The sequence below is a fragment of the Pipistrellus kuhlii genome, unplaced genomic scaffold (genome assembly GCF_014108245.1).
Source record: "Pipistrellus kuhlii isolate mPipKuh1 unplaced genomic scaffold, mPipKuh1.p scaffold_m20_p_1, whole genome shotgun sequence".
Lineage (NCBI taxonomy): Eukaryota > Metazoa > Chordata > Mammalia > Chiroptera > Vespertilionidae > Pipistrellus > Pipistrellus kuhlii.
The window spans coordinates 160,241,456-160,263,989 of NW_023425404.1; the positions used below are offsets into that span (position 1 = coordinate 160,241,456).

General features: G+C 34.5%; 2 protein-coding genes across 2 annotated transcripts in view; both read left to right on the plus strand.

The window, feature by feature from the left end:
• The window catches only part of LOC118705801 (transmembrane protease serine 11F), a 71,949-nt gene extending 69,269 nt beyond the window's left edge, over window positions 1–2,680 (plus strand). The window contains exon 11 of the mRNA XM_036414911.2: window positions 73–2,680. Within this exon, the coding sequence (XP_036270804.1) occupies window positions 73–231 (159 nt within the window). The 3' untranslated portion in view covers window positions 232–2,680. The remainder of the gene's footprint in view (window positions 1–72) is intronic.
• A 6,805-nt stretch (window positions 2,681–9,485) lies between these two features.
• LOC118705818 (transmembrane protease serine 11G-like) overlaps window positions 9,486–22,534 on the plus strand; it is a 31,109-nt gene continuing 18,060 nt past the window's right edge. Inside the window, exon 1 of the mRNA XM_036414933.2 lies at window positions 9,486–9,681. Within this exon, the coding sequence (XP_036270826.1) occupies window positions 9,671–9,681 (11 nt within the window). The 5' untranslated portion in view covers window positions 9,486–9,670. The remainder of the gene's footprint in view (window positions 9,682–22,534) is intronic.

Consider the following 22,534-nt stretch of genomic DNA (forward strand, 5'->3'; position numbering starts at 1 on the left):
AAGAGATGTTGTAATGATCTTCCTACCAATTAGAGTTAACAATTTTAAATATGCTTTTGTTTTTTTCTCCAGGGTGATTCTGGTGGGCCTCTGGTTTATGATAATCATGACATCTGGTACCTTATTGGTATAGTAAGTTGGGGACAATCATGTGCTCTTCCGAAAAAACCTGGGGTCTACACGAGAGTGACTCAGTATCGAAACTGGATTGCCTCAAAGACTGGTATCTAGTGTGAATTGTCCTTGAATTACATCCATGGCACACAAAGCTGAAACTCCTGCATATTGTATATTATTTATATTCATGTGGTTTGGATCAGTGCTTTTGCTGGGGGTCTCAGACCAATCCTTTGTGACTGTACTCTCTACTCTAAGGGAAGAAGACACAGCAAATGACAGGTAGCACTGATTCTTTGCTCACAAGGGAAACTATGTTACTTATTAACAAGATGAATACTTATAAATGGTTTTCCTCAATGGAAGATGAGGACCATCATTTTCTACCGGATATGAAGAGCTTCCAGGGCTGCCAAAATCTTACCTCATATAACACCTGGAGGACTTGGGATTCTTCTAGCAAAGCAAGTCAAACAACAGAATTCCCTGAGGACTCAGGGCTTCAATATTCTGGCACTGATGATTGGATTCTCAATGGCCGGAATGGAGAAGCAGGATTTGCAATATAACTTGAACTCTAACCTGGGTTTATAAATTACAATAGAGAATTATCATTAACCACAAGAGTTGTCATTTAAAAAATGTTAAAAGGTATCTGAACTTGCTGTTAACATTATTTTAAAGACAAAAACACTAACTTCAGGAATGCATATTATATTGTTAATAAGCAATTCTGATTTATTTTTTAACAGCATCATCAGTCAACATTAGGCCAGAAAGGAGAATAAAATAGACTCTTGAGAACATTTTCCCATCAATACAGGAAGATAAAAAGAACTGATGCAACCTAGGCTAGCAGAATTGGTTTCAAATTGTTCATAATAGGACAAACACTCCAGATTTTTTATGGAATGAACTATCCCCTTATTTATTTAGAAATATCTACATCAATGTATTGTAACTGATGCTCTTATAAGTCTTCAGCCATAGGATAAGTCATATGTCCATCAGCATGTCAAGTTGAGAGAGTTGATTTGTGCGAAGCCCTTAGGACAGTGCCTGGTATATATATCATGCACTATAAAAATGTTTGCTATAATAGAAGGGAATACTTCTCTGAGTTTTAAGATAAATGAACCTAAGTTGTCAAATGAGTAAATGACTTTGAGGCTTAAATCAGCCCAAAATCTAATGGGGGAGAGCATAGGCTTTGGAATTAGGCTGCCTGAGCTTGAATATTGGCTGTGCCTCATATGAGCTGTTTTTCATTATACAGGTTTCTTAACATCATTGTGCATTAGCACTCTCATCTTTATGGTGGGAGTAAAAATGGTGCTTAATCATATGATTGTTATGAGAATTAAATGCACTACTCTGAGTAAAGAACACTCTCGGAATAGTATCTGCACACAGTAGGCCAATGATATGGACTGCTATGAATTAGTGTGCCTTGGGCTCAATAAAACAATATACTTTTAAAAACCTGTCCCTTGCTTCTTTAAAGTCATGTAATCAATTTCGGAATACTTTAAATCACATTGTAAAAAATTCGGTGATGCTAGATTTTCAAAAATGCTCTTTATGTCTAATATATTTTAAACTCTGTCTACAAGCAGACATCGTTCAAAATATAGGATGCATAGCCACCTGGCTTCTGGGTCATGATGACAGTGATGCAGCTGCATTCGTTTTCAGGCCGCGATGCAAGAACTCAAGTGCTACATGTGCTGCCCTGATTTATCAGGGGAACATTCAGCCTCTCTGTTTCTTTAATGACTGAAAGTTTTGTTAATTTATGTGTATGTGTTTATATGTAATATATGTAAACAAGGTGCTTCTAACTGAAAAAAATTTCATAGTTATTTATGCCTTGATATTAAGATATATCATGAACAGAAAAGGATTATCCGTAGATGCTTTTCTTTTAAAAAGAAACTGATACCAAGTTTCTGAGTTGATGACTACTAATAACTAAATATCAATAGAAAAAGCAAAGTGAAAACTTAAATCTTTACACTTCTTTCTATACGTAGAGAAACACCCAGAGTTTCCTGGAGAATATCTAGCATATTCATACTTTTTTATATTAATGCTAAACACAGCCTTTGGTAGAAACAGGAAAACAAATCTGCCTATAGAAAGAATTATTTTCTACTATTAATATGTAAGTTCTGCTACAATGGATATATGCTGTTGTGTAACTATATTTATATTTCAGAAGACTGTGATAACTTTTTGCATATGTGTCTGTGAAACTATATATACTGATTTAAATAATTGTATATTCAATTCAATTCAATGACATTTTGACACAAATGAGAGGAATAAATCCAAAAATCCACAAAAAAACTTAAGAAAGAGAAAAGTGAATTTTAAAACAGAATGTATATGTATATTTCTAGTTTGACTAAGCCTGACCTATTGTATGGTGTTATAGTAATTACACAATAATAGCTTTTTCTCAGGTTTTCCATCTACCAAATGGGACATACATTAAGCTAGCTACCTCTTGGCATTATTGTAAGGCTTTCCTGTTGAATAATAAAGTTGAAAAGTCAAAGAATGCTTAAAACTTGCTCAAAAAAGTACAAAATATATTACTGTAGACCTATCAGTGCAGATGCTGCTGCAAATGCTCTAAGATTGTAAAGAAGTTTTGTTTTTGTTTTTTTTATAGTGTCAGCATTTTTATTTATCAATCCTCTTGCTTTGTGAGTTTTGCAAATATATTGTGGTTAAAAACACAAAAAACCTGGGCTTTGCCTCTTATGCTGTGAATGCTCTAATAATATTCACATATTTTAATAGAAAACAAAAACGTTTTAATTTGTCTGACTCCTTGTTTTAAAAGACAGGTCAAATTCATTAGGCAGACAGTAAACACTATAGCACATAATCTCTGTGGGATCCTGATGGAATGTTGGGTGCCATGAGAAAGAACTAAAGGTTCATTTTTAATGCTAGATAGAACAAGATTGAAGCAAAATTTTTACAAACATTTAATCATATTCTCTCAGTGAAATCTTCATGATTCAACAATAAGAACAAAAACATATTAACAGGAAGCTACCCTTTTGAGAATAAAGTGGTGGCTTTGTTAGTACATTTACTTGATGAGAGGAAATATGTGGGAGGCATTCCTTCATGCAATCATGGAAATGGAAAATAAACTTGTTACAAACTATTGAAACAAAAGCTAGAATTATAGCTGTCAAAACCTGGAAGGACCTAAGAGATTATCTACAGGAATGGTCACACCACTTCTTTTGACTGATGTAAAATCAAAGCCAAGAGAATTTTTCCAAGTTATACCATAGTCATAGCCAGTGTAGAAACTTAATCCAGGAGACACTTGTGTCCAGTCTAACTCTCTATCACTCTAATCCAAGTTATTCAGGTTCATTAGCCAGGAAAACTGCAGTTCTAGAAGTCACTGGAATTAAATGTTTGTTACTAAACCAACATTTCTTCTTGTAAAACATGAGGTAAACTGGTGTTCAGCAAAGCATATCAATGGACAAAACCAGTTTTACAATTTAGACAACACCACAATACTATAGCCACCTACCCTGAAGGAAATGGAGGATAATTTGAATGTAGGAAAGCTGCAGAGTCAATTAAATTCACAGGTCAGGACACTCCATGCTTTTGTAAATGCTTACAAAGAAACTTCTTTCACAGGTTTCAATATTTTCCTTGCCCGAAAGTTTTAACTATGACTAATAGGAAATTAGAGAAACGCAATCACATCACACAATTTAAAAGATAAATATTCCTTCGCTCTAAATTGTTCTCAGTCTGCCAAATGGAAACTTAATTTATCAGCCTCCTGATGTTGTGAGGCTTTTCTGCTAATTAATAAAGAACAAAAGCCAGAGAAGGCTTTAAACCCATTTCAAAGTGCAAAGTGTATAGCTTTAAACTCAGCTGATGCTGCACATGCACTCAGATTGTCATTAAGTTTTCATAGGGATGGTTATTTTCAATGATCCATAGTGTATTTTTCAAATACCACTGTTCTGTTGAAATTATATTTAGCTTTTTCTTGAAAAAAAAATAATATTAAATATAACTTGTGTGGTCAATATAAATTTATTTAAAAAGAAAAATGCCAGACAAATCAAATTAGTTTTATTCATTTGATAGCTTTAAGAATGAATATAATTCAAATTCATTTCATTTGAAGTATATTTTACTATAGCCTCTAGGAGAACTCTGTAATCGATCTACTAGGAACGTTTTTTTTTTTTTTTGTTTTTTTTTTTTTTTTTTTTTTTTTTTTTTTTTTTTGTTTTTTTTTTTCTGTTTTTACTAGGAACGTTTTTATAGCTATTCTGTAGCTGACAGTGGAAAATATCAAAAAGCAGTCCAAAGCAGCATTTAACATACATTTTAAAAACTCTGCTTAGTAATATTTTAACTTATATTCTGAATTATTAAAGGTTTTAAACTTAATTCACAAAGCTATGCTACCCAGATAGCATGGATTTCCTGTGAATTTTTATAGATTTTGTTCCCCAGTCAGAATTTGTGTCCCAACTTTTTCTTAAAAAATGTAGTCTTGTAGATAAAAAGATTATCCTGTTAGGTCTCCTTTCTTTCTACTTCTAAACTCTAAAAGATGTTTGGATGACCACCTTTTAAATATTTTCAGGAAGAGAAAATTAAATGCCTAGGATTGTCTTCCAAATGGTTTGAATGACTGCCCTTTGTCTGTATTTAAAACAAGTACCTTTGCTTATTCTCAAGCTTTATCCTCCTGTTTAGACATAGGTGGAAATTATAGAATTTGGGGTGAGCAACTCTGGCCTGGCAGGGGAATAATGTTTTAAATCCACTGTGTTTATCCTATAGGTAAGTGACAATCTTTAGGAAATGAGGATTAGGAGGTTGAATGAACAGTCTGGGGTGCAACATGAGCAAAAGGGGAGAGGAGAAATAAATAGAATCTAAAAGTAAAAAAGAAGTCATTGGAAAGACAAATATTAAGCCACAGCTACTTGCCAAAAGTTTCATAAAACATAGCTGGACCACAGAATAAAAATAATTGTTTTAAGTAAAGGAAATGTATGATTGATTTATCTCCATTAAAAACAAACAAAGAAACAACAGGAACATCATAATTAATACTTTTTCAGAAGGAGAGAGCACACATTTGTACCAAAACAATTATTTTATCTTCCAATCTTTGCATATACTCTGCATAATTTTATATAGTTGATATAATTACATATATAAAATTATGTATTTCTTTATCTGAGATTACATTAGATTTTTTTTCAATAACTATATGTTTTATATAATCATACTTTTTAATGACTACCTTTGACTTGATACATCAAATAGTTATGCTACATAGACTGTGACCAGACTAAGCTGATATCAACTAAATTTTATACCAGGGTCATAAACCATAAAGTATGGCACATCCCTTCCATGGTCCCTAAACCCTCTAGAACACATGTGTCAAACACAAGGCCCGCGGGCCAAATCCGTCCCGCCAGGCCTTGCAATGTGGCCCGCACCGCGCTGTCATCACTGCACTCCGCTGCGTTTCCATCACAATGACAGTTTATGACTGTTCAGTAAACCATTCGGCCTGCGATTTAGGCTGGATTTTAGATTTTGGCCCCTTCTCTGATTGAGTTCGACACCCCTACTCTAGAACCTCACAAAATGAAAAACTCCTGTTATCACCTATACTTTCCTGAACTTTACTTCTTTCCCACAATGACTATGGCTTCTTCTCCTCCTCGTACCGCTTTTTGTCTTCCCTATTGGTTTAACATGTCTCTACTATCTCTTTCTCAGCTGGTTCCACTGAATCCTCCTTGCTTCTTTTAATTCAACTGTTCCTATGCCCTCAATCTCTTCGCAGAATGCTCCCTCACCATCTTACTAAAGCCTGGATATCCAGATCTAAAACACACCTTCATTGCAGCCCTCTCAAGTGATTGCTCTTTCTCCCTGGTTCTAATATTGAGTCAGAATTCTTCTAACTCAAATAAAAGCTCCCAAGTACGTGTGTAGTCACCCAACAATGACTGTTGCACACTAGAATAAAATATATACTATTTTAGTACAAAGGCTCATGACAGTAGCTATACCACACATTGCCCCTCCTAATTACTGTCAATCTCTTGATCACTCCCCACATTTATTGAGGTACTAGTCACTTGCTCAAAATAGACCACTTGACCTAACTTTATGTTCATTGTGGTCAATTTCAACATCTAAGTGGATGAATCACACCTAACTTCAATTCTTTGAACTCATAAATGCAAATGACTTCAACTTCTATTCCACTCCCAAAATCTCCAGTCTGGACTGTTGAAAGAACCTCAAAATAATATTTCTTCTATAATCTTGATGCCCTCTAGTCCATTCTCCTGAACTTGTTTTAAATAACTCTAATTTATTCACCTCTTACAAAAGAGATACTTAATCTAGAGTCCATCAGGAAAAAAATTCATCTTTGTTTTCACTAACTTTTGAAAGAAATATATTATTTTATTACATTATAAAATAGGCAGAAAAAAATCCAGTAACATAAGCTGTATTACTGATTTTGTGGTCAAAAGAAATTATAGATATTTTTATTTTATTTAAAAGTTACATATGTATCAAAATATATTTACACTTACCACAACTTTTAAATTATGTTATTAGGTTTATTGCTATATGATATCCAATGTTAATAGAGAATCACACTTATTACTAAACCACAAACTTAAAAAAATATTTTATACCTATATTGCCATATGTTGATTTCTATATATTTCTACATATTCTGTTTTATTAATTAAAAACATCATTATAGAAGGGGCCTGTACTCTTCACCAAATAGCCACGGATGACCATGATCATGACACACACACTCACACACATACACAAATCAAGAGTCTTTGACCTTTAGGGTAAAGATAAAAATCTATTTTCTTGATGTACAAAAAATTTCATGATTATCCTTTTTCTGTTTCCATTTTCATCTCCTGCTTTGGGCTCTTCCCCTTTGCTATGGTTCATTTTAGTTTTAAAAAAAGTATTTCTAGCACTCTAAACACCATGTGAAGACTCATGCACAAAAAGATTCCATTGCTCTCATTGGCTCAGAGGATAGAGCACTGGCCTGCAGACTGAAGGGTCCCAGTTGATTCCAGTCAAGTGCATGTACCTTTGCTGTGGGCACATCATCAGTAGGGGATGTGCAGGAGGGAGCTGATCTATGTTTCTCATTGATGTTTCTACCTCTCTATTTCTCTCCCTCCCGCTCTTGATTTATTGATTTATTTAAAAATCAATAAAAAATATATATTTATATTTTAAAAAAAGATCCCATTGCATAGAAGCTCTTCTCTCCTTATCACTTTAGCAAGTTAGATTTAAAAAAAAAAAAAAAAGTGTAATTTTTTATTGATTTCAGAGAGGAGAGGGATTCCTGCACATTCCTGCATGGATTTCTTTGGGATCGAGCCTAAACAAGCAGTGAGACACCCCTCTTATAAGCTGGACTGCTAGCTCCTAAGAGCTCACCTGCCTGCCTGCCTGCTCCCCTGGCTGCCCGATTGCCCCCAACTTCCCTCCCCTGCTGGCCTGGTCACCCCCATCTGCACTCCCTTGCAGGCCTGTTTCCTCCCAACTGCCCTCTCTTGCCAGCCATCTTGTAGTGCTATCTTTGACCACAAGGGGGCAGCCATTTTTGTGAGGGCATGAAAATTGTTTCATATTACCTCTTTATTATATAGGATAGTTTTAAAATAGAAAACAATATTTTATTTGTTTTAGTATTATAGTAGTCAGAACTCTAAAATTCTAAATGTCTGCCTTTTTCGCACTGTAAATGTGTTGAGATAGCATACTCATTATTATGTTACATTACATGGCAAAAGAAACTTTGTAGATGTGATTACGATTATTCATTAGTTGACTTTGAGTTAATAAAAAAGATTCTGCAGGTGAGTCTAATCTAATTCTTTATAAGTAGAGTTCTTTTTTATAGAAGTAGAGCATTTTCTTTTTCTGGCAGCAGAAAAATCAGAGATTCTAAGAGTGAGAGTATGTACTATGATTGGCTTGAAAATGAAGGTAACCTTTGGAAGCCAAGGTCAGCCAAGGCTGACAGCAACAAAGAAACAGGACTTTAGTCTTTCTGCAATAGCCTGAGTGAGCTGGGAAGTGACTCCTCACCACAGCCTCCAGATAGGAACCCAGATGAGTCCACACCTTGCTCTCAGCTCCTGAGACACTGAACAGAGAACAAAGTTGAGCTCACCCAGATTTCTGACCTACAAAGTAAGAACAGATAATAAACGGCTGTTGTTTTTAAAGCTTGTCATCATTTGTTATACATGAATAGAAAACTGACAAAGGTATATCATGTTTATTTATTAGCCAATTTGAACATTTTTCATATATCCATTTATTAATTGTAATTACGTATATGTTCCTGTTTTGGCAAAAAACTTAGTTTTTTTTTTCAAAACAAAAGAGGCACTGAGTCTAAATATGAATGTGGATGGCCAAATCGACTAAAAGAAAGTCAAGCATTGAATGCAAAGTGTTTGCAGAGGTTTTGGTATATGCATTTAGTAAAAATCATCACAGTTGGTGGCCATCACAGTTTCACTATCTAACATGAGAAATGGGTCTACAAACCTAGAAGTAAGCAAAACTAAAACTATAATAGATTCCTGCTTGAAGGGAAAGCATGGATATTCTAAACAGTGTGAAAGCTGGGAAATTAAAGGGAAACATCCTGGAAGAATTATCTTTAGGATCTATGTAGACAGAGTCAGATTAAATGACTTGAATCTTACACTGAGCTGGACTTGGAATTGAGAACTGTGCTATAAAGAAGGGAAATGATGTTTTAGGCACGTGGGCAAAGACACAATGGGAAGAAAAGGACTGGATTGACAGAAAACTCAAGCTCAGAGAAGGTAGACATGACTATGACTACAAAGGAAAACACATGGAGAGAAGACAATCCACAGTAAAGCCCTTTACAATGGCAGCTGGTGCAAATACATTTTAATTTTTTTCTCCTTTAAGCCAGATTCCTTTTTAGAGTGGATGCAAATAAATTACTGAGCTAGACACAATGATTACATGTATCATTGCAGGAAGAAAGGCAAGTTGAGGGTGTCAAACGCTCTAGAAAAGCCCTAAAGTTGCCTCTGAAAGAAATGAATGGCAGGGCCTGAAGACCAGGCTTGTCCTGACTCAAAGAGTGCCACCTCTGGAAAACCAAGCACAAAACCATGCAAAGTATTCATAGGTGTTGCTTAGGTTTTGAATACGGTACTCTTTCTCCACTTAATTAGCCAGAACCAGGAAATTTATTTCCTGCAATAAAGACAAGTGATTCTTCACCTCAAACCATAGTATTGGTTAAAGTTTACCCATCCCAACTCGTCAAACTTGTTTATTTTAAATCCTTAAGCATTCTTTCTTTAGTCAGCGTACAGGTCTGAAAGAATGCCAGGATGCTGTTCACTTGACCAGAAATCACAAAGCAGCACGGAGGTGGAGGAGTTTGCATTCTCAACAGTGTATGATGTATCAGTAAGTTTAACTTTATTTTATGTTTAAAAAGATTCATTTCAGATAGTGATTTCCAATTCAGGCAATTATTCTGAATTGGAAATTTAAAGGTGTGTTGTTGTTTTTTTCTCCCTACTGTTGTTGGAGAAAATAATAATATAGCAATGCTAATACTGTTTATGTCAGGCAACCATGCTAACAATTTAATATTTAGGATTTAAAAGATTTAATGGGTTGGATTTTAATTGAAAAGTTTAATGTGAAAATAAGATCATCACAGATAAGGAGGAAAAATGGAGAACCTAAGGTGCAATACTATAAATTTGTAGCAGTGGAAGGATAGGGCATGGAAGAAAGTGTCTTCTCACTCTCAGCTCAGAGTTTAGGATATATAATAGTATTTTTTAATCCTCCCAAGTTATGCATTTCATTGATACATTGAAAATAGAGGAAACACAGAAATTGTGTAAGAATTATTGTATTTTAACCCCTATTTTAAAATTAATAAAAACAAGTAAAACTTCAAAAAATAAATACAAAATATAATGTCCTTTGAGATATTCTTTATCTCTTAAAATAAAATTTTAGCAAACAATAGAAGAACAATTTGTACATCAGAATGCAAAAGTGAGAGGCAAATCAGTATCATAAAAATTTTGTATTTTAGTAAACTTGGATGTCTATAGAAATAAAAGTGACATAAAGGTAGAGAAATAGAAAAATAGCCTGAAATAAAAATCTGGGAAAAGCAAAAGACCTGCACCTGGGAATAGTGCAAGAAACCATTTAGGTCTCTTCATTCCTATTAACTTTCGATTTTCAAAATTATCCCCTCCTGGTTCGAAATCCTTAAAAAGTCTACAGTTCCATTCCATATCTAGGTAAATCAGTAAGACTACTTTATAATTTTTTGCTGTGGTTTTCCTTAGCTTTGTAGCTTGGAGAGATAGTAAGGGAAGGCATGGAGGGATGAAAGGGAAGGTGTTATTGAAAAACAATCCCTACTTTTCCTATTGATAATTGATGTCTGAGGTAATTAAGTCAGAGTGTTTTTTCCATTTGAAACACACAAATGAAATTTTATTAGTTTTTGTCATCTGGAGGCAAAGTGAAGAAAATATACTTTACTCTTTGCTGTACATAGTAGAATGCTTTGTTGTACCTAGTAGAATGCTTGGCAAAAGCATATTAATTGAACCATTTAATTGTTTTTCAAATGTATTTGGTACCAACTATTGTAATTTCCAGCTAACAACTCATCCATTTGATTTAACTGGATTTCATGTCACCTTTAAAGCCTTTTTTTTACACTGAAGTAGTTTGTTTACTTTTCTAATAAACCACTCTATATTTAGATATTATGATATAAACAAGTATAAATACATTTATAACATTTAGTTTTTGTTTTCTTTTCAAAAAATGGGTAACTGTGTAATAGATTGCTTGGATTATTTCACTACTACAATGAGATTCTGAATAACTTTAAATTTTCTTTTACCTCACACAAAAATATTAGCCTTTTTATTGAGATATAATTGATACATAACATTATATTAGTTTCAGGTGTACAGCATAATGCTTCAGTATTTGTATATATTATGAAATGATCACCACAGAAAGTCTACATCTATCATCATAGTAACAAATTCTTTTTCTTGTGATAGGAGCTACTCTCTTAGCAATTTTCAAATGTACAATACATTTAGTTACTATAGACACCATGAAGTATATTATATCTCCATGACACTTATTTTATAACTAAGGGCCCAGTGCACAAATTTGTGCACCTTGAAAGGAACTGTGGGCTGCGAGGCTGTGATGGGCTGAGGGTCAGGTCTCGGCCCATCTCTGTGTCCCTGCCTGGCTTCTTCTGCCATGGCCCCCGATCCCCTCTCTGCCAGCAGCCCCACTGCAGTCGCCTCTGCTGCACCACTGACAGTGCTGGCCCTGCTCACATCCAATGACACCACAGAGCATTTGGGGCCATTGCTGCCAGCAGGTGTGAACAGTGGCTGTTGCCCTGATTACACCTCAGGAGCATGGGGAGGTGGAGAAGCCCTCAGGGGTGATTGGGGTTGGCAGCTACAGCTCACACCCACTGATAGCAGTGAATGATCAGGGCCAGCACCAGGCACAGGTCAGTATCTCAGTGTGTGAGAACAAAGAATTTTCAGTAACCACCAGAGGCTTGCCCCGATAACAGTAACTGGTGCCCACCTAGGTCTGGTGCCCCCACTCACGTGCTCCACCATCCTGCCACAGCCAACACCCATCATGTTCTGCACTTTGCTGCCTCTTGCCAATGCCCACATGTTCTGCACGCGCCACCTGGTGGTCAGTGCACATCATAGCGACCAGTTGTTCAGTTGTTCAGTTGTTCCACCTTTAGTCTCTTTGTATATTAGGGCTTTATATATGTAGATTGGAAGTTTGTACCTTTTGACACCTTTATCCATTTTGCCCAACAACCCACCCCAGCTCTGGCACCACCTAGAATCTTTTTCATGTAGTAATACCCATTAGTGAATTTTATATTATTTCCCATGTTGATTGCTAAAACAAGTTTGAGATTTATAACAATAGGCATAAAAGGACTCTGTCAAGTGAAAAAATAAAGAAAAAATAAAATAAATATTCAATCAAAATAAAATAAGTCTTTGGGGTATAATGATTTTAATTTGTAAACCAAATTTGTCATTTAAATGAGAGGCCATACTCATTTTCTATAATAGAGCCTTAGGCTCTTGGAGTTCAACACTGACAATGTAGGACTAGGGACAAAAAAATAAAGACAGATGGCCCTTAAAAAGAGTATCTCTGAAATAGCATAATTCCAAGTTTAAAAATGCTGTGTAAGCTTTATCAGAACATATACACACATATTATGCATATATACAAATATACATATATACATATATACATTCATATTCTATCCTATATTTTTATTTTTTTTAATACATTTTATTGATTTTTTACATAGAGGAAGGGAGAGAGAGAGTTAGAAACATCAATGAGAGAGAAACATCGATCAAATGCCTCCTGCACCCCCCACTGGGGATGTGCCCGCAACCAAGGTATATGCCCTTGACCAGAATTGAACCTGGGACCTTTCAGTCCACAAGCCAACACTCTATCCAATGAGCCAAACTGGTTTTGACTATCATATATTTTTTTAAAATAATGTTAGCAAGATTCAGACATATCTACTTTATATATAGCTAAGTATTTTTATAGAAAAATGTTATGATAAATCATCTTTAATTTAAAACTGTTCTTTTTATTTTTCAATCTTGGTAAATTTGTAAACAACACATTAATAATGAACATCCTTCTGGCTAATTTTTGCACACATTCAAAATTCTAAAATTCTTTCTTTAGGATAAATTATCTTCTACATTTTCACCACTTCTGGAATGCCATCTCATGATTAACAAAATACTCTGTATCCTAAATTTATTTTTCCTGAATATTCCCTATATACCTAGAAAATTAAAATAAAACTATTTTTTTTTCTCAGAACATAACATTTTTACAGCCTTATTTTGGAAGATTTAGTCTTTGCCCTGTCACTCCCTAATGCCACTTCAGACCAGTACTCTCCATACTTTTGTAAATTGCTTTGTTCCTTTGAGGCTCAAACAATTCTGCTCTCCACCCTCTTGTCTTCCTCATCATTGTCCTATGGACCCATGATTATGCCTTGATTTTTTAAAGACTGACACTGCTTCTCTATCTCCTTCTGTAATCCAACCCCTAGGTTTACCCTAGGTAGTAGCAGTGCCCAGGTAGTTGATCTTCAACATCCTACTCATCTATTTCCTTGATCTTCTCATCTCTATAATTCTTTCCAAATATTACTTTCATGTCCACACCTTAGGCTTCATCATAACTTGAAATTACTCTCTCTGAATCATAACTTTAGACAACTAACACTATTCTAACCTTCCTCCTTACAGACTCAGTTGTTTTTAATGCATCATTAGAAAAAATCATTAGCTCCACTCTATGAATTCTTTATATCCAACAGTTGTTATCTCTATCAAACACACACACACACACACACACACACACACACACACTCGCTCATCATTATTTCTTTTATGATCCTTAATTTCAATGATTTTTTGAATTTTGTCTTAAACGCCACTAAATTTTTTTTAGCCCTTATTTCTTTCATTATTCATACCTGAATAAATTCTAAAGAGAATACAGCTGTCTGAACAATGACTCCCCTCTGCCCAGACCACTGAAGAATGCTAGAGAAAAGCTCTCAAATGTGCTGGAAGTGCCAGTTCATTTGAGCTCTCAACTCTTACCACTATCCCTACTATGTCATTTTAGTTAATATTCCAATTTTCCACAATTATTATTTTCAACTTCTCTAGCCTCCTCAAAGTTCCAAGTTCTCACCATGTATCCTTTCCTGTTTCAACTACTTCAAAGAAATAAAGTGATTGATCAATTAGATAGCAATTCATTAAACTTCCTGACAATGAACCAACAAACCTACCTATATCCAGTCATGCTCTTTAGAGGATTCCTACAGTTTATCCAAGTTCTCTAATCTATTATGTTGAATTATATGAAAATGGTTCCACTTTTTACATACACAAATGTCAATTTCATACCTGCAAACCTAATAGTTTAGAATCCACAAACTTTCAAATATGCTCTCAACCCAATCCTCCTCTCAATCCCAGGACTTCTACTGGCTAATCTATACTATTATAAGTATACTCAAAATTGTGCCATTCACAAGAAAATAAAATCCTCCATTAACTCCATATGCCTTGATGACTTCTCTCTCTCTCTCCCTCTCTCTCTCTTTCTCTCTCTCTCTCTCTCTCTCTCTCTCTCTCTCTCTCTCTCTCTCTCTTATCAATAGTTGATATCTACTGTCCCATCTTCTCACTTACAATTTTCCTTCAAATCAACTGACATTTGGTTTATAATTCCACTACTCTGTTTCTTTTCCTTTCATGGTCAATAGTTCACTATTGCTTAATCCAATGGGTATTCTAAAATTTTGTTATATTTGATTTCTCAATGGCATGTAACACTCTGTATCAATCCTTTCTTGAATATTCTTTATCTGTTGTTATTATATCACAGTTACTTTTCTTCTTATTTCCTCCTTATTTTCTTAATGTGGTTTCTAGGATTCCTAATATCCTAAATCTTAGTTTTATTTAGAGTTCTTCTCTGAGTTTCCCCCTCTTCCTATTACTTCAATAAAAAAATTCTTGAGCACCTATCATATTCTAGGTGCTAAAAATACAGTGATGCATTTCATACAGGACTTAACATTTTTAAAAAGAAAAGTAAATTTGTTAGATTATAATGAATGCATATGTAATGACTTTGTATTTATGCTGATAAATTAGCTTTTCTTTTTCTTATTTGTAAATATTGTATATAACTTAATTTGCTCCTTGACTTTTACTTTTGAAAACTAGATTAATAGAAGATTTTATGCTAATTTAGTTTTTTCTCTTTCTTTTATTTAAGTAGTCCAATTGAGTGTTTCCCTTGATAATTTCTGCCTCTATATGTCATTTTTAGGAATATATATCTCATTCATAAATATAATAGCAACAAGTAAATATAAGCCATGATCATGTGTAAATGATTTTTCTAATATCACAGCTCCAAGAATTTTACAAGCAAAGACAATAAAACAGTGAAAAATATATAATTTATTTAAATAGGCAGTTTTTATAAGGATAGTTCTCCTCATCATGTGAAATTTAAATAGTACACTTAATGTTTTTAGTTTTTTGATTAGTATTGACCTAGTGCAATATTTAAATGTCCCTGTAGGAATATGTGTAATAATTATTTTATAGACTAATAAAAGAGTAGTTTGTAGCCTAAAATTACAATTGGCCAATCCATCTATAATAAATCTTGTTTCACAAAATTTACAGCTCAGGATATATTATATTTTACAGTTTATCAATAATCTAAAAGTAAATTCCTTCTATATTTTCTTGGTATTGACATATTACTAAGTTAGAATGCAATCATGATCCTTAGATTTGGTGAATGAACTAGAAAGAGAATTTCATACATAGGGAACATAGTGAGTGAATACTGAGAATATTTCTTATGCCAACCAACTATCTAAATAACAATGAGATTAGCTCCAAGTTATTTCATTTCAACAACATCAAGAGGAACTAATTACTGCCAACAAAAAGACTTGTAACTGGGCACATGGTAGAGGAATAAAGGAAGCAAGATTTCTGGGAAAAGGAAGAAAAAGAACAATGATCAGTAACAAATATAATTCAATTTAAATTGAATGAAAGTTAAGCACAGGTGTAATCAATGCAATTTGGCAGTATTACCTAAAAGGCTAGTACTTGTGTTGCTGGGGATATGTGGGATGACTTTAGGTAAGATTTACAAGAAAATAAAGCAACTACATCAAACTCCATATTTGGTGAATGTTCTTGCTTAGGGATTGGCTATATTATTAGGTCTAGTAATACTTAATGTCGTTTTCTAATACTTTTTTAAATTGAATTTATTTAAACAATACAACAAAATTTAATCAACAATATAGTTGCCGTTGTTTTCTACTACTTGTGCCCAACGCTCAGGAAGCATTTTAATCCCTCTGTTGTAAAATTCTTGTGATTTTGATGCAAAAAATTCGGTCAATGCATTTTTGAGGCATTCTTCATTATTAAATTTTTTTACAAGAAGAAAGTTTTGCAAAGAACGAAACAAATGGTAATCGGAAGGGGCAATATCAGGAGAATATGCAGGTTGAGGGAGAACTTCAGATTCCAACTGGCGCAGTTTTTCAGCAGTGATTCTTGCAGTATGCGGTCGTGCGTTATCATGGTGAAGAATTACGCCCTTCCGATTAATCAGCGCGGGTTCTTTTTCTCTTAAAGCTTGGGCTAACCTTTCCAATTGGGCACTATACACTGCACTTGTAATGGTTTGGGTAGATGGTAAAAGTTCATAATGAAGAATTCCTTTAAAATTCCACCAAACACACAACATCACTTTTTTCGCATGCAAGTCAGGTTTTGGCGTGGGCTGCGGAGCCTCATTTTTGTCCAACCATTGAGGCCGCCTTTTCAAATTAACATACAGCACCCATTCTTCATCTCCGGTAACAATTTGCTCTAAAAATGGCAAACGGTTTTGACGAGAGAGGAGCGAACTGCAAATTGTGACTCTTTGATTATGGTTGTTGTCGGTCAACTCATGAGGAACCCATTTTCCAAACTTTTGGACTTTGCCAAGTGCACACAATTGATTGGAAATTGTTTTTTGTGAACAATTTAAAGTTGTCGCAAGCTCTTGTTGGGTAATTTGAGGATTTTGCACCAAAAGAGCTTGAAGAGCTTCTTGATCAAAATTGGACACACGGCCTCGACCACTCTTGTCATCTAACGAAAAATTTCCCTCGCGAAATTTCTCAAACCAACGCTGGCATTTTCTGGCGCTAACTGCATCTTGATCAAGAGCACTACAGATGTTTTTTGCAGCCTCATTTGCTTTCCTTCCTAATTGGAACTCGTAAAGCATGCAGTGCCGAATATGCTCTTCATCCGCCATCTTCTTAGCCCTAGTTTTGCAACAAAAACCAAACCAAACACAAACTTTTTCAAGCAAAACTTGTTAATTGCACTTCACACGTTCTGTAGATACCACGTGTTTGAAGGTTATGTCAATACAAGTCAATCTTGCCAAGCAAGATTTTAAACGAATGTTTAAAAACGACATTAATTAGATAAAAATGATTCTATTTTACAAACTTAAGGGAATTGATTTAGAGTTATTAGTGCTTGTTGCAAAATTATAATGATTGCATCTGAAATTTGGAAAACACGACAACTCATTGAAAGAACAATTAATTTTAAGCAGGATAGAAAATGAACATTTTAAATAGAGCATTTGGATGAGACCTTATAGTATAATGAACCCCTACCATTTATTTTTAGAAGTAGGAAAGTACGAGAAAGCAATTCTAGACTTGGATTATTAGACTAACAAACTAGAATGCGTTCTTACTTAATGTAAGATGTGTTTTGTTTTGTTTTTGACCAGGTTGACATTCTCAAGAAAAACACAAAATTACAAGTCATTATTTAAAAAACAAATGCTTATTTATGGGTTTATTAGAGGGGGTAATATGCTTCAATAGGTATAAAATATATCACAAACAAGGCAGGGTGAAATTTTATGAATAATTTTATTTTTAACTTTTATTGTTTTTTTTTTTTACAATTACAACAATTAAATATTGTTTTGATAGTAACTATATGCATTTGCCAATCCTTTAAAGTTTATACAAGTAGAATCCTATAGAATTGTTTTTAAAATTTTTATTGTAGAAAATTTTACTTAGGTCCTCCTTTTATAATTCTTACAATTCAAACTCAAATAGTGACTCTCTGGCAAAATACCCAAGCCCTCTCTAAAACAACTTTATGAAAAATAATAAATTCAAATTGAAATTAGTTCAATAATTTTATTACGAAATAAAGAGCAGTTTAGAGCAAACACTGTGAAAGAAGCACTGGGTTCGAGGTTAGAACAAATAACTTTGAATCAATATTCCTCCAGTTAATATGTATGTGTCATTAGCCTATTTTTACCTCTGTACTGAGATAAACACCGTGAAAACCATAAAAGATTCCAAATGTAAAACGTAATCATTGCTAGTGGGCCCAATGGACAAGAGAGTTTAGTATATTAAAGTGGGATTTGGTTATGACCCTTGTGCCAGAGGCACTTGTGTAACAAATGACTAGTTCATTTTCTAGGGGTTTGTTATATTTCTTTGACTTGAGATTCTAGTCATATTCTTAAAAACAGGCACAATAGAATGGTTTATTGTGTTCCATTTATAATGATTTAACTCTCCTCACTAAAGGGTTTTAAGTCTCTCCAAGAGGAATAATCATTTTCTGGCCACCACCTCTTTTGGGGGTGCCCCATCCAGACAGCTGGTGATCTCACCATTTTAAGACTCATACACCAGATGACCCAGGCATGCCTCTCCCCTATGACCTGCTGGGAAGCTCCAATGGAGGCTTTGGTTTCCAAAGTTACTCTACAAAGTACTAGAAGCTCTTAATTGCTGCCATGTACTGCTCTTCCAGACCTCTGGATCTTGGTTGAGAGTAAAATTATTTCTTAGTCCAATTCTTCTCAGCAAAATGTATCTCCCTGTTTCCAAGCTTCTATTTTTCTACCCTATCTCATTGGTCATTGTTGTGCTATAATATTGGATTAGATCTTATGTTCTGCAGCGGAAATGTTCACAAATAGAAAAGAGGGAACTTAGGTGGGCTCAACTAATTAGTACTTTTAAGTTCTTAGGGTAATCATTTTAGTCTCAGTTGAAAAATGGACATAATATTTACCATATGAACCTTACAGAAATGTTGAGTGTTATAGGGTATGCTAAAGCTCTTTAAGAACTATAAAGTGCTATCTAAATAAAAACTATTATCATCATTATTAGTATTGTTAGGATGACCTATGTTTCACCCTTATACCCTTACACCCCACCCTTTGCTCTCCAAACCTGTTTGGAATAAGGTGGGGCAAGCTTGAGTCAAGTACCACTCCCTATTCTTTAGGGGCCCTTAGACTCCCTAAAAGCATTCTATGAAGCTCTGATTATACTGTGCAAATTTATCAAACGCAGACATAAAGAACCCCAACAATTAAGATAGCTCATCAGATATGTATGAATACTATATATATTTAACTGAGGTCATAGGGTTACTCTCTGGCAGGTATTTTGCCACTGAAATGTGAGGGTGAGTAATAGAATACGGGGAACAAGAAAACTACCTGGACAGAGATCCCTTGGTTCCCATGTAGACAGGAATCTCCAAAATGAGTGTGACTTCTACATAGTGATGGAACTGCCTTGGTCAGAGCAGTTATTACTTGTACAGACTTTTCAAACCATATAATTTTATTTAGTAGGGTCAGCAGTCACAGCCACTCTTTAATCAAGTTTGCTTACAATCACTAACATTGAGTGAATACTTACTATCTCTTTTAGTTCTCATAATATCTCTGTGGGAATCATCTACATTTTACAGAATAATAAAATCAGTTCTAATAAATGAGGCAAGGCCACATGATAGTGAATATAGAGTAATTTCATCTAAAAAGAACCCAGTCACTTTTCACCATACATGCAATCTTTCTTCAGGGTGCTGGTAAGGCTTCTTGTGACCAAAGCAAACTCAAGAAAAAAGTAACTTGAGTTAAATATTACTTATTTTCTGTTCAAGTCTATGTGAGTTTGCAGGATTGGCTAGAAGAAGTGGAATATCATAAAAATCCACAATTATTGCATTGTATTTATATACTTTCCTAAGAGCCTTACTCATAATACTATATATTATACACACATTAGATGCAACCTGATAATAAAAAATAGGCAATTCTCAGGTTCTTTCTTGTTCATGAGACAGCAACATATTTGATAGATCACATACAGACCAGATTATACAGATGACTGATATACTGAAAAATCCATCTGCGCAATTAAGAGAAATTAGCAATTTTCCTTTTAATTATTGAAATAATTGTCTAGATTCTTTACTTCCTCTTTTCAAAGTGAGTTGAAAAAATTTTAGGAGGATAAGACAAGAACCCAATGTTTTCACTCCCTTACATGGTCCCTTCACTTAAATTTTATTATCTTTGTCAAAAACAGTTGTCAGTTCAATGAATTTACAAGAATGTATTGCCCACTTTGGGCCAAGCAGTCTTTTAAGTATTACTGTTCTAACAAGAAGAAAGGCAGAGAACATGGGCACAGAAACAAGCCATAAAAAAGGCAGATGGGTGGTAGATGAGTTAGTGGAAGCTTGTGGATGCTCTCTTCTGATTATTTCCATTTTCTCAGTAAAATGGAATCAAGGTCATTTAGCTGAGGGTGAGGTTGAAATAGGAGTTATTGGAGATTTGAGAAGAAAAGATATGAAATAACTGTTTATTTCTCACACTAGGAGAAAGAGAAAGTAATAATTAGTATGATGACCAGAAAGCACTGAGGGCCAACATACGATTAATGGTCCTATATTTATAATAAGATTCATCAGCATAGTTGATCATTTTCCCCCAACCACAGTTGCATATTCACAATGTATCTAGAAAGTTGTTTTTGGAGTTTTACTACATGATTATGACTGAGGGAGGATTACAGGAATGAGGGTATATCGCAGGGGTTGAGTATAATGAGGGACCATGGGATTTATCCTGGGTAAGTGAGCACTACCAGCATGAGGATGATGGGAGACAGTGAAACAATTATAAATGCCAGTAGGATTGAAGTCATGGTACAAAGGCAGTGAGTTGGAAAGATGAGTGGTAGTAGTTGAAGAATTGGATGATTAAAATTTAGATTATGGAGAAATTGAAGCTGTTGAGAATAACATTATAAAGAACAGGAGTATGAGAGTGGGCAGCTGAAGTAGAGAGAAGAACAAGGTCATTGGCACAAATAATGAAGACAGGAAATAGAATAGACAAAATACAACAAAATAGACAGCAACAAAGGAGTTAGGAAACTTGAAGGTAGTTGCTAAGGGGAGTGAGTAAGGAGAAGACACCTGTCTGATGGAACTGGCCCTTAAGGGAGGGAGAAAGCATCTCAGTAAAAGATTTCCAGAAAAGGAAATGCCAGCAGCTAGGGAAAGGAAGTTAGAAATACAGAGGAAGGGGGCATTTTGGACAGAGGCTATTGTAAGCAGAACAGTGGTGGGTAAATGTAAGGATAGAAGAGCACATAGTATATTAAGTTAAAGAAGACAGGTAAAAAAAAGGCCACATATTAAATGACTTTATTTATAAGAAATGTCTCTAATAAACAAATCCATAGAAACATAAAGTAGATTAGCAGTTGCTTAGGTTTGGGAGCAATAGAGAGTGACTATGAATGGGCATGGGTTTTCTATGTGGGAGATAAAATGTTTGAAAATTGGTTCTGGTAATCATTCTACAACTTTAAACATATTGAGCCACTCATTGAATTGTATATATTTATAATGGCCATTTTGTCAAATGAGTGAAATATATGGTATGTTAATTACATATCAATATATAATCAACATATGGTATGTTAATTACATATCATTAAAGAAAGAGAGAAAAGGAAGGCAGGAAAAAAGCGGCAGAAATGGAGGCATCAAAGGACTCTGGAAGCTCAAAAGTAAGTTTTAATTAAAAGTAAGAGCTCCTGACAATTATTGTTCACTGAAGCTGTCCAAATCACCTAACTATCGTTATCTTTCTCTTTGGCATTCATGTGACAGAATCAAATAATCCTCTGTGGCTCAAGAAAGGCCTTATTTTTCTTTTCACATTTCAAATTTTATTTTTTTAGATTAAAACTATTTCCCCACTGTCACATACAAGTGACAGTAGGACTTGCTCATTAGAAAAGATTTGTGGCTAATACATTTTTGCATGTATTAACAGTCAAAAGAAGCCCCATTTCCTTCTAAAGGTCAAAAGTTGTTGTTAAATCACGGTAGGAAGCAAGATGATTAAGGATAAGTGATGATTAATTGGAAACATTAGTAAGAAAGCAGGAAAATGTACCAATAAAACAGACGTAATATTGGCCAAAGTGGGTGAAAGTATTGCTTGGGACACTCACTTTATCTTCAATAGCCCAGGTCAATTCTTTTTGTCCTCATATGTGTCAGTTACCTCAATACTCTAAAATTTCCTTCAAGGAACAGCTTCTCATCAAACCTTACCATGTAACTTTGTATTAATTAACAGATTTGAAGAGTACAACTCCTGACCTTGATTATTTCCTTTTGAACTCTTTCACAGCTAAAACACCGGTTATTTTAATTATGACATTGATCAA